The sequence below is a fragment of the Aplidium turbinatum genome, chromosome 17 (genome assembly GCF_918807975.1).
Source record: "Aplidium turbinatum chromosome 17, kaAplTurb1.1, whole genome shotgun sequence".
In the NCBI taxonomy this organism is placed as follows: Eukaryota; Metazoa; Chordata; class Ascidiacea; order Aplousobranchia; family Polyclinidae; genus Aplidium; species Aplidium turbinatum.
Window position 1 is genome coordinate 7641175 of NC_137488.1, and position 15304 is coordinate 7656478.

The 15304-nt window shown below is 36.7% G+C and overlaps 2 protein-coding genes across 2 annotated transcripts; both read left to right on the forward strand.

Annotated features, from left to right (window-relative positions):
* The first annotated feature begins 244 nt into the window (after positions 1-244).
* Positions 245-3849, forward strand: LOC145786145 (uncharacterized). Its single transcript, XM_082597796.1, has 6 exons — positions 245-514; positions 660-748; positions 1726-1986; positions 2173-2306; positions 2451-2579; positions 3170-3849. Exons 1-6 carry the CDS (start codon positions 245-247, stop codon positions 3295-3297), a joined length of 1011 nt encoding a protein of 336 aa, XP_082453922.1. The 3' UTR covers positions 3298-3849.
* Positions 3850-6005: 2156 nt separating this feature from the next.
* On the forward strand, positions 6006-6934 carry LOC145786146 (uncharacterized). The gene is made up of 2 exons (XM_082597797.1): positions 6006-6236; positions 6323-6934. Exons 1-2 carry the CDS (start codon positions 6006-6008, stop codon positions 6932-6934), a joined length of 843 nt encoding a protein of 280 aa, XP_082453923.1.
* The last annotated feature ends 8370 nt before the right edge of the window (positions 6935-15304 follow it).

A 15304-nucleotide genomic window follows, 5' to 3' on the forward strand; every position in this document is an offset into this window, starting at 1 on the left:
CTCAGTGCTGCTTCTTGTGATGACCGTGTTTTCGCAACACGGCGTAAGCTGTCACGTCACATGATGCACACGGCTGCAAATGGCAATCGTGATTAATGAATCTCGTATTTAATTGTTGCATGCAGATTCACCAACTCATTATAAAATTCTCTGCAAATCACGAAACTGTTCATTCGCATGTTTAGCCTCAAAGCGTTTGCAGTTACAAAGAAAGCTTTAGAAACTTCAAACTTTAGTCGTCAACATGAGATCGAACGTCACCGACGAAGTTTTCAATGAATGCAACAAGTCTGTCATTGATTGTCTGCCTGCTGAACCCACTCTACTAGACAAGGCAAGAGACTATAGGCGAAGGAATACTGAACAATGGGAAAGCAGAGAAAAAGAAAGAGAGAATACATTTTTGGAATCATTTGGGATTCATCGCGAAGACACATTTTTGACAAAATATTATAAACGAGAAGATGAAATTATCACCGAAAAGAAAATTGCAGAAGAAAAACGTAAACAGAAGGTGAGAAATTTAACTGGAAATTTGTCTTTCCGTTAATTTTTTATAAACAGTTTCTATAACCTTAACTTTAGGCTGCATCAATAAAAATTCAAGATCTTCTGAGAAAAAAATTTAAAGATAGATTAACACTTTGTTTATTTTATAGGCGCCGGAACTACAAGTGCAAGTTCAATACAATATTGTGAAAGAAGATTTTTTTGCAGAAAATTTCGGTGACCATAATTCTATTCGAAGGTAAGAAATGTGGAGCCATTAAGTCTTTTACCTTGAATAACAAAATAGACTTCTGTGACGAACCTAAGTTGTAGCTGCGATTGTACATAGTTCCACAGCCAGTCAAATGTTCGCAATACTTCTTTCTGTGCATTTGCCATGTCAGGTTTTACACTGTCTCTTTGTACGTCTATCGTTTGTAGTGACCTGAGATTACTTCAAACCAGTTGCACCATCGACTGATAAAAAAATGTATGATAAAATTTGACAAAATTTAAGAAGTAGCCTATGGCATGTCTAATTGTCTAATTTAGAATAAATGAACAGAGTATATTTTAGTATTAAGCGTTAAAACATCTAATTAAAGGAAGACAATTCGTTTAGGTTTAAACCATGATTTTTATCATGGTTTGCAGTATTAGTGAGTTATTATTAGGCTATTTCACACGTTACCATAAAAATGTTTTCAGAAATAATTTGCCACACAGTATGCTTAAATGCATTAGATACTTAGGGTTGTCGTGCAAATGTGCTCAAGAATGTAATTAAGCCAAACCGAAGAGACCCTTGCGTGCGGATGGTTAATAATGAGACTTGTGTCTCGCCCAAACTTTGAATGAAACTTCGTGACATATTGTTCTGCAATTACTCAGAAATTTGCTTTAGCAAATAAAACAAAAAGTAAATACAGCTTTAATTTATCTGTGCAGTGTTGACTGCTAAGTTATTGGTCGCTAATTTTACATTTCAAACACTTTTTGACAACACGCAACACGATAATTATTATTTAATTTTTGTAATTAAAAAAAACAAACTGGAGCTTTCTCCTGTAATATTCAGGCCAAAAAACTGATTGATGCTTGCTGTAACATACTACTGAATGGCTGCGTTGTCAACCTTTCCTCTAATTGTTAGAACGAGCTCCCCCATTCTAAATCGGTGCTATCTTTTTAAACCTGCTCAAATGCAAACAGTAATCAAATACGTTTTTTTTTCAGGGATTCAATACCAAGCGGCAGTGACGTCAGTGATTGCGATATCTTTAAAATAAGTCCGGTCCACAAGCGGAAAAAGTCTAGAATATCATCTGAGCTGTTGATCACTGTGTCAAGGGGGAAATATCTGCTCAACTGGATGAAGGAAAGCTCGAAAAAATACGAATCTTGCAAAGTCAAATGCACACTTTACCCACAATCCAAAAATAAGCGAAGAGCACTGAAAAGCCGAGCCACATACGTTAATTTTAGAGGAACTTCGAGGTACGTTGAAGTGAAACTATCTTTTGTAAACACGTTTAGTTTTGAATTTTTGAGAACTTGATATTCAACAATCTTGGCAGTTAATCATAATTATTCCATTCGAGCATGCTATCACGATTCACAATAAACAAAAAAATAAATTCACAGCTCTAAAATGTCAAAATCTAATTGTTTTTTTACTTTTAGGTTTCAGCATGAGTTTAAAATCCAAGGCTTCACACCTGAAGAACTTGCTGAAAAATACATTGTATTTGAGATCAAGGGCAAAAGCAGACAAAGAAAAGAAACAATTGGATCAGTCATTCTCGGAGGCAAAAATGGTAAATTTCTTGCAATAATTTTCACCAAGTTAAACGTGTTAGACTTTTAATAGCCTACATTGTTTACGCAATTATTATAATTTTTGCTTTTGTCGAATTGTTTGCAATTGTTTGAGTGATAACACATTTTTGTTTCTTTTGTAGCAAAAATTTGTGATTCAAACTGGAACTACCGAGGACCAATGGACACCGAATGCAATTCATGGCAGCAAGCGTTAGACAGTCCGGGAACTTTAATAAACGAAAAAATTCAAATTCAAAAAAACAATGAAGGTGAGAAATTTACAGAAACATAAACACACCTGATTTTGGGCTTAAAATATACATAATACTTTTTTTTCATGCAACACAGCACCTTATCATTAGCGTGCGTACGAGTGGCGGCTTTAATTTTACAAACTCAAATATAGGCTGTAAAGAATATTGCAAGCAATATCAACAACAGACCATATGAGCCAGTTCTTGGTTAAGTAACACGGCATAGTCAATATCACTACAAAAATATATATAGACTACAAGTACATAAATTATGCCCTATACAAACGATCTCGCAATTTAATACATGCATCATTACTTACAGAATATGTAGCCTACATGCGGTCTCGCAATTGCATAATTAACATATTCCTTTGTCTGTCTTGTTTGTTCCCGACGCTGTCATACCAGCGATCGGGTGATATATTTCTTTACTGAGTGATTTTACAAATTTGAATTTGCATTGCGTGACTGGTTCGTGCTTGAAAGCAAAACGTTATTGGAATGGCAAAGAAACAAGCTTGTCGCATGTCAGGCAAAAAATCATAAATTGATTGCAGCACGCAATATCTATGGCCGTTATCTTATTTTCTTTTTTTCATTTTCAGATTTTTATTCGGGAAAAACTAACACTGTGCTGACAAGTCCAGCCATTACTATAACGCCTGCGACACCATCAAAACGCTCACTTTGGCGGCGCACTCCAGTTAAAATGCTGAAAACGAGAACTTTGTAAACCACCAGATCTTCAAATCAAACCTACTCATACTTTGCTGAAGGAAGTCATTGGAGTCATCAGTCTGACGCTTATGGTGGTTATATGTTGATTGTTTCAAACTGTGCTTTTTGATGTGTTATTGACTATAAGAGCTTGTGAAGCTTAAATGTCTCAATCGTATCCAACCTTTCCAATGGCAGTGCTTCTCGATCTTTTGCGCCTTGTGACATAGGCTACGAACAGTACTTCAAAAAGACTTGTGGACGCTCTTGAAACGTTATTACTGTTTGGACCAGTTTACACTCACAATGAATGTTATGTAGTGTTTTCAAAAATATCTCAAATTGACTGAATACCGTAGGCTACAATACGTGTATCTCTGTAGGCACTTCAAATTTTGCAAATGCTTCAAATTTGTCCAGTATATTACTGTAGCCTACAACGCTTTGTTGAGAATCAATTTTCATACCGTACTTAGTTTGAATTAAGTGTATTGCTGAAAACTATCACAAACCACCTCGTGTGGTCACATTTCTGCCAACTTTACGTTTTCTTGAAGATGTTTTTGACAACCGGAAATGAAAATTCATTATCGCAAATAACTCTTGTTCACCTTTGTGTGATTTACAAGTCATGAATGTGCAAAAGGTTAATTGAAGCTTACAAAAATTCAAAAGCAAGCTTGTAAAACTTGTGCGACACACAAATTGAGAATCACTAGCCTCTATGGAGCAGTCCAAACCAATGCTGTAAAAATGTTGCACTGTGAAAATTATGAAATTGTTGTCGCAATGCTGTGAATACAAACATACTTGATTACCTTGAACTTTCATCGTTGAGAAGGAGTGAGCTTCCTGGCGTCAGTACTACCTGACTACTTACTATAGAACAGCGAACATTGTGTTTCGCTAACCATACCGGTGTAGCCTCCACACTGACAAAAGCAGCGGTTGAGAACTATGTGGCAAGAACTATAGTGTGGTGCTGTACTGATGAGCCCAGCCTCATGGGCGAAACACGTGTCTATGGCTGAGTTTTTGCTACACTCGACTGCCGAGAAACACTTGAACTTTCATCTTTTCTTATGGCAGGCGATCAGAATTATTTTAACAATCAAGCAATGTCAAACTTAGCTTTAATTCCTGTTCTGAAGAGTCCTATACAGCAGTGATTCTCAAACGGGGTCTGCAAAGCGATTTCAGGGGGTCCCTGAAAGTTTCCGAGTTTCCAGCATAATTTATAAATTACGAAATTTCAAAATTGGTTGTACTTTATTTGTGTATTACGGTGATTCGCAAACTGGACGTCGCAACGCAATGGTGCGTCGTTTAAAATTTTAAAGGACATCGCACAAAGAATAAGTTATTTGACCAAAAAAGTCATATGTAGCCTAAAGTTCAAGTTTATTCTTTTGAGCTATGTTCAAGTTTATTCTTTTGAGACAGCGGATTGTTGATCAATGCTTAACTTAGACTGCTGACTGACTTTTGCATTTCTATCAGCACTCACAGTTTTGCTATGACTGTGAATTCAACAAATTATTGATTGCAAATGAAAGGGGAGAATTTCTTTGTAACGGTCGCAAAAAATATATTAACTTTTGATAAAATTTATAGGAAACATTCAATCAACAGAATATAGATTATTGATATTTGATCCTGTGTGCCATTAGTGCATCGTGGGTTCAGCAAATGCTTCTGTGTGTCGCTTCGAAACGTATGAAACATTTAATTCCATTAGGACACGCGATATACGAAAATTTGAGATAATGTTTTTTAGGGGTCCTCAACCGCTTCGAGGAAGCAAAAGGGGTTCGCCAAGACAAAAAGGTTGAGAACCACTGCTTTACAGAATACCAATAGCTTAACACTTTATGGGTTATAGTCTGAATTCGTCAGGGTAGCCAGGAATATGTACCCGGAGGAAAGACTAAGTTAAAGATACTATCTAAAATTGTTTTTTTTTAAGTTTGTGAGGCACGACTGGTGTATGCTTGTCTGCAGTTAGGGTCTAGATTCTAGAAGACTGTAGGTCATGTTCTTCCAAACGAATCGTTTCAAACTGAATGGACATTTGCTGAATTTTTTCAGATTTTGTTTCAAAAACAAAAGTTGACTGTTTTTCTTTTGAGATGATTGCAATTATTTTGGCACATTATTATTCGTTTCTTTCAGGTCATGCGATACATGCGACATGTCGCGTGCGACATGCACTACAAAACATATGCAAGGTTAAACAAGTAGACAGAATTGACGTAGGCTATACGTGTACGTTCAGAATATCAGCATACGTGTCTGTAAATTTTAGATCATTACAAAAAAGGAATTGACATTTATCTGCAACAATTGACGCAGTTTCCGTTTCGTAGCCGGCAAAAACATTATCTACATTCTATAGATTACACTGGTCAACAAAATGAGAAAAAGTTTTTTTGGCAGGACATTTAAGAGTGTTTTCTGGGATTTTCTACGTCGCTGATTACGAATATGACATTGGTTTTGCCAGATTGACTTTAGTTTAGAAGATACCTATACCGCTAGATTAGCCCAAATTAGTGTATTTACCTGTATTTACCCCCTAAACATCTCACCAAGAAGGACGTAAATCTTATCAATTTTGTTTCATATAACATAATAACTAGTAACGAAAGCTAATTTAAAGATTACTTTAACGTCCTACATTCCGTCCTACATTGTGCTCCTGTACTAATTGGACATTCTACCAAGATGAAAGAGGAGTATGATGCCATCAAACTTGTCCTTGAAGAGCTTGACTACAATACCCATAAGTGGCTCATTTGTGTTGACATAAAAATGATCAATTTTCTAATTGGACAACAAAGTGGATATACCAAGTATCCTTACTTCCTGTGTTTGTGGGACAGCAGGGCAAGAACCCAGCACTGGCGCAAGAAAAACTGGCCAGAACGCACCAGTCTTCAAGTTGGGACAGCCAATGTAATCAATGAACCTTTAGTTCCCAGGGATAGAATTGTATTTTCTTCTCTGCACATCAAATTAGGGTTCGGAAAGGTTCGGTTCAGAAGCAGTTCGTCAAAGCATTAAACAAGGAGGGGAATTGCTTCAAGTACATTTGCAGTCAATTTCCAGGACTCTCCGATAAAAAGCTTAAAGCTGGTGTCTTTGATGGGGCTCAAATTCGAAAGTTGATGAAAGATTCGGATTTCACCAGTCACATGAACAGCAATGAACTCACTGCATGGAACTCCTTCAAGGATGTAGTACAAAACTTCTTGGGAAATCACAAAGCACCTAATTACAGAGAATTAGTTCGGAAGATGTTATCTGCATTTGGAAAACTTGGAGCTAACCTGAGCATTAAAGTTCACTTCCTATTCAGCCACCTTGACAGATTTCCTGACAATCTTGGTAATTACAGTGAGGAGCAGGGGGAAAGGTTCCACCAAGACATCAAGACAATGGAAGAAAGATATCAGGGAAGATGGAATGAGCACATGATGGCAGACTATTGCTGGAACCTGTTGAGAAACTGCCCCAAAGTTTCTCACAAGCGAAAATCTTACAAGAGGCTTTTTTGGCGCAAATTAGCTAATAGTTTTAATCTGATTGTATTTCATAACCTACCATTGTTTTCAATTTACAATGAAAAAGATAATGTGGTTCCTTTTATCTAAATTTTATCATACAAGGTTGATTGACTGATTTAATGCAACATTTTTTAGTGTTTTATGTACTTACACTACTGTATATGATTGTGTATTTTGTGTATATGACATCGGTAACATCAAGTTTTGAAGTATGAAAAATCTAATATCCCTAAAAATTTCGTGATGTTGCTGTATTTAAACTTAAAACTGTCTTTATTGTTCACAATTGACCATTAAATTGCATTTCTGAAATATCTAATATGGTTAAACTGTTTTTTTTTTTGATCTAGCGTATAAGGCTCAAATATGGGATTTTGTCAAAATGACCCTATGCGATATCTCCAAAACTAGAGCCAATTCGGCAAAACTAAGGCCATATTCGGAATCAGCGCCCTTCAAAACCACCAAAAATACTCTAAGTTTGTCTGCCAAAAAAATTGTGTTGACCAGTGTTATCAAAACACACAAAAATATACTTACAAATCTTCGCATCTTGATCAAAACGATGCACATGTTTTAAAGGCTCTACTAACTTACAAGTGCAGGCATGCAAAACTGCCAACATTACGCTTCCAAAGAAGCTTTTTCAGTCCGAAGGCACCGTAAAGATTCCACAATCAGCTGTTTATTTTAAATTTAGTTTTGGTCACTTTTTGCGCTAGAAGAGGCTATCGTAATGCCATGCCCTTCAAAAGATAATGTGATTCTTAACCGCAGACCCCACCATCTGCAACTGCGCCATTTACCATGCTCTAAATGGTGTGCGTGGTCTGCGTAAACTTTTTTACGATTTGACGAATCTATTCAGTGGCTGCTCGACACCTGCCCAAACATCTAGACCGAGTCGCCGCCACTGCCCAAAGGTGGTAAAAGGCAGAGATCACCTTGCTTTGCTAATTTTTAAACTTTCTCGTATTGATTGCTTGAACTCTCAATAAGTTGCAGTTAGTGTATATTGGATGCTTTTTAAATTGGCACCATCTATCAATGCATTTCAATGAGGTGGTGTAAAATTCTTCAAAGCACGCTCTGATAACATTAGTGAGCTCTTCATCGACTGTTCTCAGTAGGTCAGCTGCAAATTCTCCAATAAAATCTGAATTTTGACGCAGCAAATTTTTACACCTGAACGAATCAATTACATGTTGATACTGAAGAAAATAATGCAACTAAAGTACGCTATAAACTGTCATCAACAAACGAGATTTCTTCAAGTCAGGCACTTATAATAATAATACCAAAATACTGGCATTATGGCTGAACCTGAAAATGAGATAAAAGAAGGACGCAAAAATAAAGACAGATCTTAGAAATAAGAACGATTAATATGGTAGCCTTGGCTATAGCTTTGAAATAAAGAGGCTGTAAATGAATCTACGACAGGGGTCGGCAACCTACGGCCCGCGGGCCGGATCCGGCCCGCCAAGCAAAATTATCCGGCCCGCAGCATTTTTGCAAATTGTAGTTGGCGGGCCAAAACGAACATCCCATTATTTTATGCTGCCATTTGGTTTTACATAACAGAATTAAGATTACTAAATGTTATGTAAAACTTTCGCAATTTTTACTTTTCCATATTTATCCGTAACGCTCACTTGTAATCACGTAGCCTGTGTACTTATGCCGCAACAATGCTTAGTTAGGGCATTGTCGCCATTTTGAATTTCCTTGATATTCTTTCTCTGCGAACTGCATTTTAGAGAGAGCGACGTTGCAGGCCTGACCGATAGTTTGATAGATTTGAAGTTTTAAGAATTAGTTTGTTTGAAGGTTGATAATTTAGAAATATGTGTAGCTTAGGAAGCAGGAATTGGCCTTTTTAGTGACAGCCGGTCCAGACTTTTAAATTACTTTATTTTTTAGAGTTATAATTTACTCCCAGTTCCATTTTTCCGTTTTTTTCAACAAGTGATTTTTGTCTTTGAAGAATTTGCTGCTTGTTAGAATCCACCAAGCATAGGAAATTATCACAAAGCGCCTTTGTACCCGCGACCTATCGATCACGGGTCGCTTTGTTATAGTAAACTAGGTTTGGGGCAAAATTTATCTTAAGCTTGCAGAAGGTAGCATCAAGGTACTTGGCAGTTTCACCTTGAAGTCCGGTTATATTAGCCTATTTACTGCATGCTAGTTGCAGGCTACATGAGTTGCGTTAGTAATAGTCAATTAACCGTATATTTAACGGCAAGTTGAGAACACAACTTACTGATGACCACTTGCAAGATGTTATGATTCTTGCCTCATCCAACCTATCACCTGACCTTCAGAAACTTTCTAGCAGGAAACAACATCAAATATCACATTAATGTTGTGCTGTCAATAAATAAAGTACTTGGTGTTTTTCGTTACCAATTGTTACTAATTTTCTTTATATTAATCTATATAAGCCTATAGTAGCTAAATATGGAGATACTCTGATAAGAACGCCAATTTTAACAATATTATGAAAAGTAAAGAAAACGGAAGTGCAAATGGAAAACTTGTACGGCCCGTTGACATCTGCGCAGTTTTGTTTTGGCCCGCGACTGAAGAAAGGTTGCCGACCCCTGATCTACGAGGAAGAAAAGATATTCTGACAAACAACGGATGATTTTCTGCTAAAATTAGAGTTGCAGTCTTGAAGTCATTGCTAAGAATCAAAACAAGATATTGCCCATTGAGAGGCTCTTGCGCTTGCCAACACGTTCAAACTCAGTTCACTTTGGGTTCAGAGAATTACAACAAAAACATAGGCCAATATGCCAAATATAGCAGAAGTCTAGAAAAACTTTGATTTGATTTTCCTATTGAAGTTTCAATTCAGCACTAAGCAATACTTTAAAAGTTAAATAATTTTGCTTTTCATCACTTTCCTCTGATTGATTAAAAAAACTTCTATCTCTGGAAGAGTTTTTTGCTCCTAAAGTGCTTCTTGGTTTGAGTTGTAAATTTTATAAATATTGTAAATCTATGGTTGTCAGTCCAGCTGATTCAAGCAGTCACAAAAGTAACCTATAGCCTAGGCCAAGGCTTCCCAAACTTTTTTGCTTGCGACCCCTTTAATCTCTTAAAATTTTCCGCGACCCTTTACGATTAAAAGGATGAACAATGCGAAATATACGTTTGTGATATTTATTGAAAGGCTTAAACGAAAACTAAGAACAAGCTGTCCGTACTCGAAGCCTACTACTTTACTACTTGTAGCCTGTTGGAAACCAAACCAAAAAGTAAACACATTTATTCAGTGTGATGGGTGCGACTGTTCTCTACTAGCCTATAAAGCAAGGCTAACCATCGCTCGATATTTGTCAATGCCGGTATCAAGGCGATTACGCGGGAACGGTGTTTTATCAAACGTTGAAAACACTGACACGCACATATACGTGGAGACTTACGGCAGGAGTGTGGAAGCCATATAATGGTGATTATTTCGCTCTAACGTTAGGTCAAGCCACAAAAATTCAAGAGTCAAAAGATAAATTTGCAAATTTTTCCTGAGATTTGAAAGAGAGGTGCTCGGTAGTTTGTTTTTGCATTGTAAATTGGTTGTGGAGCCAATCTAAATTGGTATTTGTCCAATTCTAGAAGAAATTACTTTTTAAACTCTTTCTATAGTCTTGACAAGTGTCGATAACCAGAGGCTTAATAACGTTTGATTCCACGCCATTGTTAGCCAAAAATTTTCAGTAAATGAGAATATTTCAAACAATCATTTTCAATGTTTTGTTTCTACAGGTAAATGTTTAATTTTCGGATGAACGCTCCAACTTTAGATTTCAATGTAAAAACATAGATGTATTCTCGTTGGAAGGACAAATTAAATTCGTTCCCCTTTTTCAAGCAAACTTGACAAACAGCATGATTGAAACGGCTTTCCAAAAACGTCTTTATAAAAACGGCGGACAAAGTCTAAACTTTTTTTTAGTTGGAAAAATCACAACTTAATTTTTTAACACTCATAACTTTTTAAAGCATTGGCTTTAGTTTTGAAATCCACGTTTACAATGCAGCAAAGAGGGTTTTAAACTACTATTCCACATTTCACGATATAAATTTACAAAATAAAGGTAGCCTATTGAGTGCACGACTTTTACGTGAAAGTTATTAAAGTTAATAACTTTTACAGCATCTTGCACATTGGTGTTAATATGCAGTGCTTTTTGTAAAATTTGTATACTTTCTGCGACCCCCGAAGCTCGTTACGCGACCCTTCACGGGGTCGCGACCCCCACTTTGGGAAGCCTTGGCCCTAGGCTACTCTGCCGTACGCTAAACTTGTATGCTTTAGGTTGAGGAAAATACTGAATTCTAAAAACAAACAAGTTTGAGATAAATTTGCTACCAGGCTTCATGTTTAAACTACTGTACATGTTTGGCGAAAAAAAAAACATTTTTGACTATTGCATATTCGGACAAAACAATAAGGCAGAAGCAAAATCTGCTGCACCAAACAGCAAACGTCTGCTTTTGGATTTTTAAACAAATCTGGCGCCACAGATGCTTTGCTTAGTCGATCTTAACTAATTTAGTCTTTTCAACGCAAGGCTGAAATTTCTTTTCAATGGTTGGCTATAGTAGCAAAATATAAAATCATCTTTTTCCAAGTTCATCAAATTAAGCTACGTTGAGGGAACGGTAAGCATAAACTAGCTTAATGTGGATTTCCTATAGGTCTACTACAATCTAGCCTATATATATTGTGGTAACATTTTATTTGAGGTGTGATAATAGTTTTATAGTTAATTGATTACATAAAGACTGTCTGACTATCTGGTAAAATCCTATATAATTTGCTATATGACTCAATCCAACTCTTTTCACACAATTGTTGGCTGTTGCTCGAATTATAATTTTGAAGTTCTCAGAAGATGTTCATACAATTTTGTAGGTGTAGCCAAGGGGTGGCAAACTTTTTATCTCGAGGCCCGCATTCAGAATCTGAATTTTTTCGAGGGCCGCAGTATAGTATAATTAAGACTATAAGCCAAAACATCAAGTCTAAAATAGTCAAAACACAAGCTTTTATTTATTTTTAAAGTGACGAAAGAAACGGAGATTTTATATACAGTCAGTAGGCCTACATGTGTTACATAAAAGAAATAAAAAATGTTTGTCTCAATTATTGATTTAAATACAACCCACATCAAGATAACACTTTGCCAGACGCACTTAGAGCGAATTAAACAGAATACATCTGTGAGAGAATTAACACAACCAGAAAAACTGTCGCCATCGCCCCTTTTCTCTTTACCAACACCAAGAGTCTTGGCCTTGATCCAAGACTAAAACGAAAAAAAAGGTCTCATGATTCGACAGGCTGAAGTCAGAAATTTCGATTGTGATGTAATCGACTGTTTAGCAATGGCTGCTTTGACGTGTCAATTTGACACTAATAAAAGCCATACATTCATGCAAGATCACAATGTGGCTGGGGAAACAAACTACGGTATTACAATGCGACAAAAAGACTATATATATATAATTTATCTTTATCAAGATGAAATATATGAAGAAAAAGTTTAATTAAGTCATTATAGTAATTAAAATTTTCAAGCAATTTTAGGATTATTTTTTATATAATTGCTTCAGGCTTTCGCGGGCCGCACAGAAACTTGTTTCGGGCCGCATGCGGCCCGCGGGCCGTAGTTTGCCCACCTCTGGTGTAGCCTAACGAAATGAACCATAGGCATACGAAGCCGAGCAACGTGATCAAGTTTAACATCTGCAAGTTTATTACATTTACATAAACATAAAACCACGCAACAAATTAAGTATCGAACGTTTTCGACATCACAAGATGTCCTCTTCAGGAATAATATACATACAGCTTAACTACATCTGAAAAAAATTACAATGTTTAACTAAATCTATAAACAGAAAAAGACAAAAACTGCACAGTACTTCTGACTAGCTCAAACTCAACGATATAGGCTCCACGAGAATCAAAGGTAACTGCATCAAAAGGTGTTAAACAGATCACATGATATGGTAGAAAGGCAAGGTGCGAAAAACTAATTTTGAAATACAGAGAGCAAGAAAGACGAGCCGCAAGCATACAATTGTCTGTTCAAAAGTGGATTGTGACGTCTTATGTACAAGCATGGACTTCTATTTAGAAGTCCATGGTACAAGGCTTCCAAGATCTTAGTTTGATACTCAGACCTGCCTCTGGACATGATCTCAAACTGCTTGATAGAATATGAGAGCATAGGCTAACTAAGCCAATGAGCATCCTGGGTCATTCAAATAACACAATTATAAAGAAAATCATACGCCTTCAAAAAGTACGATCTGTTTTTTTTGTTCACGACTTCCTTGGGAAGATTTCGGGCGCTACAGCTAAAACACGTCTGCTTGTCTCAATCAATGCCTTTTTGGGTGTCATATGCATGTAGGCTATACTTTATATCTAGCCTACTTGGAAAAGCAGGAAAACATGCAAGCCAAGCTAGGCCTTATAACCCTTTCACATAGGCCTAGCCTATCGTAGCCTACAGTAAGTCCGTAACAACACGATTGTTTAGTTAATTGATTTTTTGCTGGAAGTCTTGTTAAAATTTTTTTGTATTTTTTTTTGTAAGTCTAGACCAAGATTAGGCCTACTCAACTAATGTTAACACTGGCCCAGTTTGACAAATTTCAGTTCAGTTCAGTTGTTTTTATTTCTGACCATCATATCAAAACAATACACGTCAACATAGCAAAGGTCGAGAAAAGGGTAGAAGCGACAAAACGCGAACGTTAAAACGTGCTTGAGACCGAAGTAAGTTATTGATTTGAAAAAACTTTGGCACGGTCGCAACACCTTCAGAAAAATTTAAGATATAAAGGGAAAATAAAAAAAGAAAATGTTACAAAAAAACAATTAAACAACATATATTTAGGCTATAGCTTTATTAGCCCACACAGCTTTAGCTGATATATTTAAGATTTGTATGGACAGTTGCTATGAAGATCGGCCATGGTGCGTTATCAAGAGTGCTGATGGTCGTAAGGGGAACACGTCTTGATGCGTTTAGCTCATAGCAAAGAAGAGCAAGGCAGGCAAAGAAAACCCCACAAAGAAATCCTACCACGGGCAAAGCCATTTCAAGCGCAACGCACCATAGGCCTTGCACGACTCACAAAATGGATAGGCTATAACTTGACGACATGAAAACAATGACAAAAACAAATAAAACAAACTAGCAAAAACAACATCATCATCTTGCGGAAATTCAATTATACCCAGGGAAGTTATATCTTGAAGATATCAAGCGTGCTTTGATAAAACTTGCGTTGATAAAGCGATAATTTTAGACCCCAGTCAGCTAAACTCGTCACCTCCACACTGATCCAACGTTAGAAACGTTGAATTAATGCAAAAACGACAGGCATCGCCAGCTGGGATGTAGTAGTGGCATGTCACAGTAATATGATAAATTTGGGTTAGGCTACCGTATGTTTTACACGTTAAACCATAAAAAAAGTGAAAAAAAAAAAATCCAATTTGGTATGTTAGAAAAATAGATAAACAATCAGACAATAGCATGACGATCCAGTCCAAGATAGTGATATAAAACAACTGGTTGGAGCACATGGCCACCGCTTCATCGAAAGATGGTGATTGGTCGAAGAAGATGGAGAAACTTCTGCAGACTCTGTGTAGAACTTCTGTGGACAAACAAACACAAGAACCAGAAGGCCAGTAAGAGTACTTACAACCTTACTATTTTGCTAATAAATCTACACACATTGGCCTATCATTTCTGGGCAAAAAAAAAAAAAATATTAGTAAGTTTAGTTTAGGTAAGTTAGTTTGGTGTATGTTATACTTAGATAGGATTATTTCAAGGAAGATTTAGTTTGTTCATTTTTGATTTAAAGCTTTTTAGAGTTTTGCATTCCTTTCTTATAGTAGGGAGAAGCTATTCACCGGACCGCTAAAATTTAATAATTTTGGCGGTCCGGTGAATAAGTTATTTTACACGCAACCACAAAAGTTAAACGAAAGTTAGGTATGTAACTCGACTTGGATTTTTGAGAAAGTGTCGGGGAGTCCGAGAGTCGAAGCCCCCCTGCAACTAAGATAATCACAGCAAAAATTGCTTCCTTCCAGTAGAAATCTGTTGGTCACAGCGGTAAACCACAATCTCTTCGTGGGAAACTTGTAACATAGGATTTCCGGATCCGTTCGTCTGTATGCAATGACCGAAGGAAACACTCTTCTGGAAACGTCTATTCAAGAATTGTATTTCTGTAAAAATAGCCTCAAAGCTGTCGAAATTGGGACGCAACACCGTACGCCTCTAAAAACTTGTCACTGCGATACAAACTACTTAGATAAAAGACGGAAATTTCGTCCAGCTGGCAGCACTAAGCAAAACAGTTAAATATGCGACTAACTTTCAAGCAACAATTTTACAAATGACGAAAATA

Coding starts and splice junctions, on each gene's coding strand:
- LOC145786146 (XM_082597797.1), top strand. CDS start 6,006: ATGAAAGAGGAGTATGATGCCATCAAACTTGTCCTTGAAGAGCTTGAC. Junction 6,237..6,322: donor TTCAAGTTGGGACAGCCAAT/GTAATCAATGAA, acceptor GGTTCGGTTCAG/AAGCAGTTCGTCAAAGCATT.
- LOC145786145 (XM_082597796.1), top strand. CDS start 245: ATGAGATCGAACGTCACCGACGAAGTTTTCAATGAATGCAACAAGTCT. Junction 515..659: donor AAGAAAAACGTAAACAGAAG/GTGAGAAATTTA, acceptor TTTATTTTATAG/GCGCCGGAACTACAAGTGCA. Junction 749..1,725: donor GACCATAATTCTATTCGAAG/GTAAGAAATGTG, acceptor TTTTTTTTTCAG/GGATTCAATACCAAGCGGCA.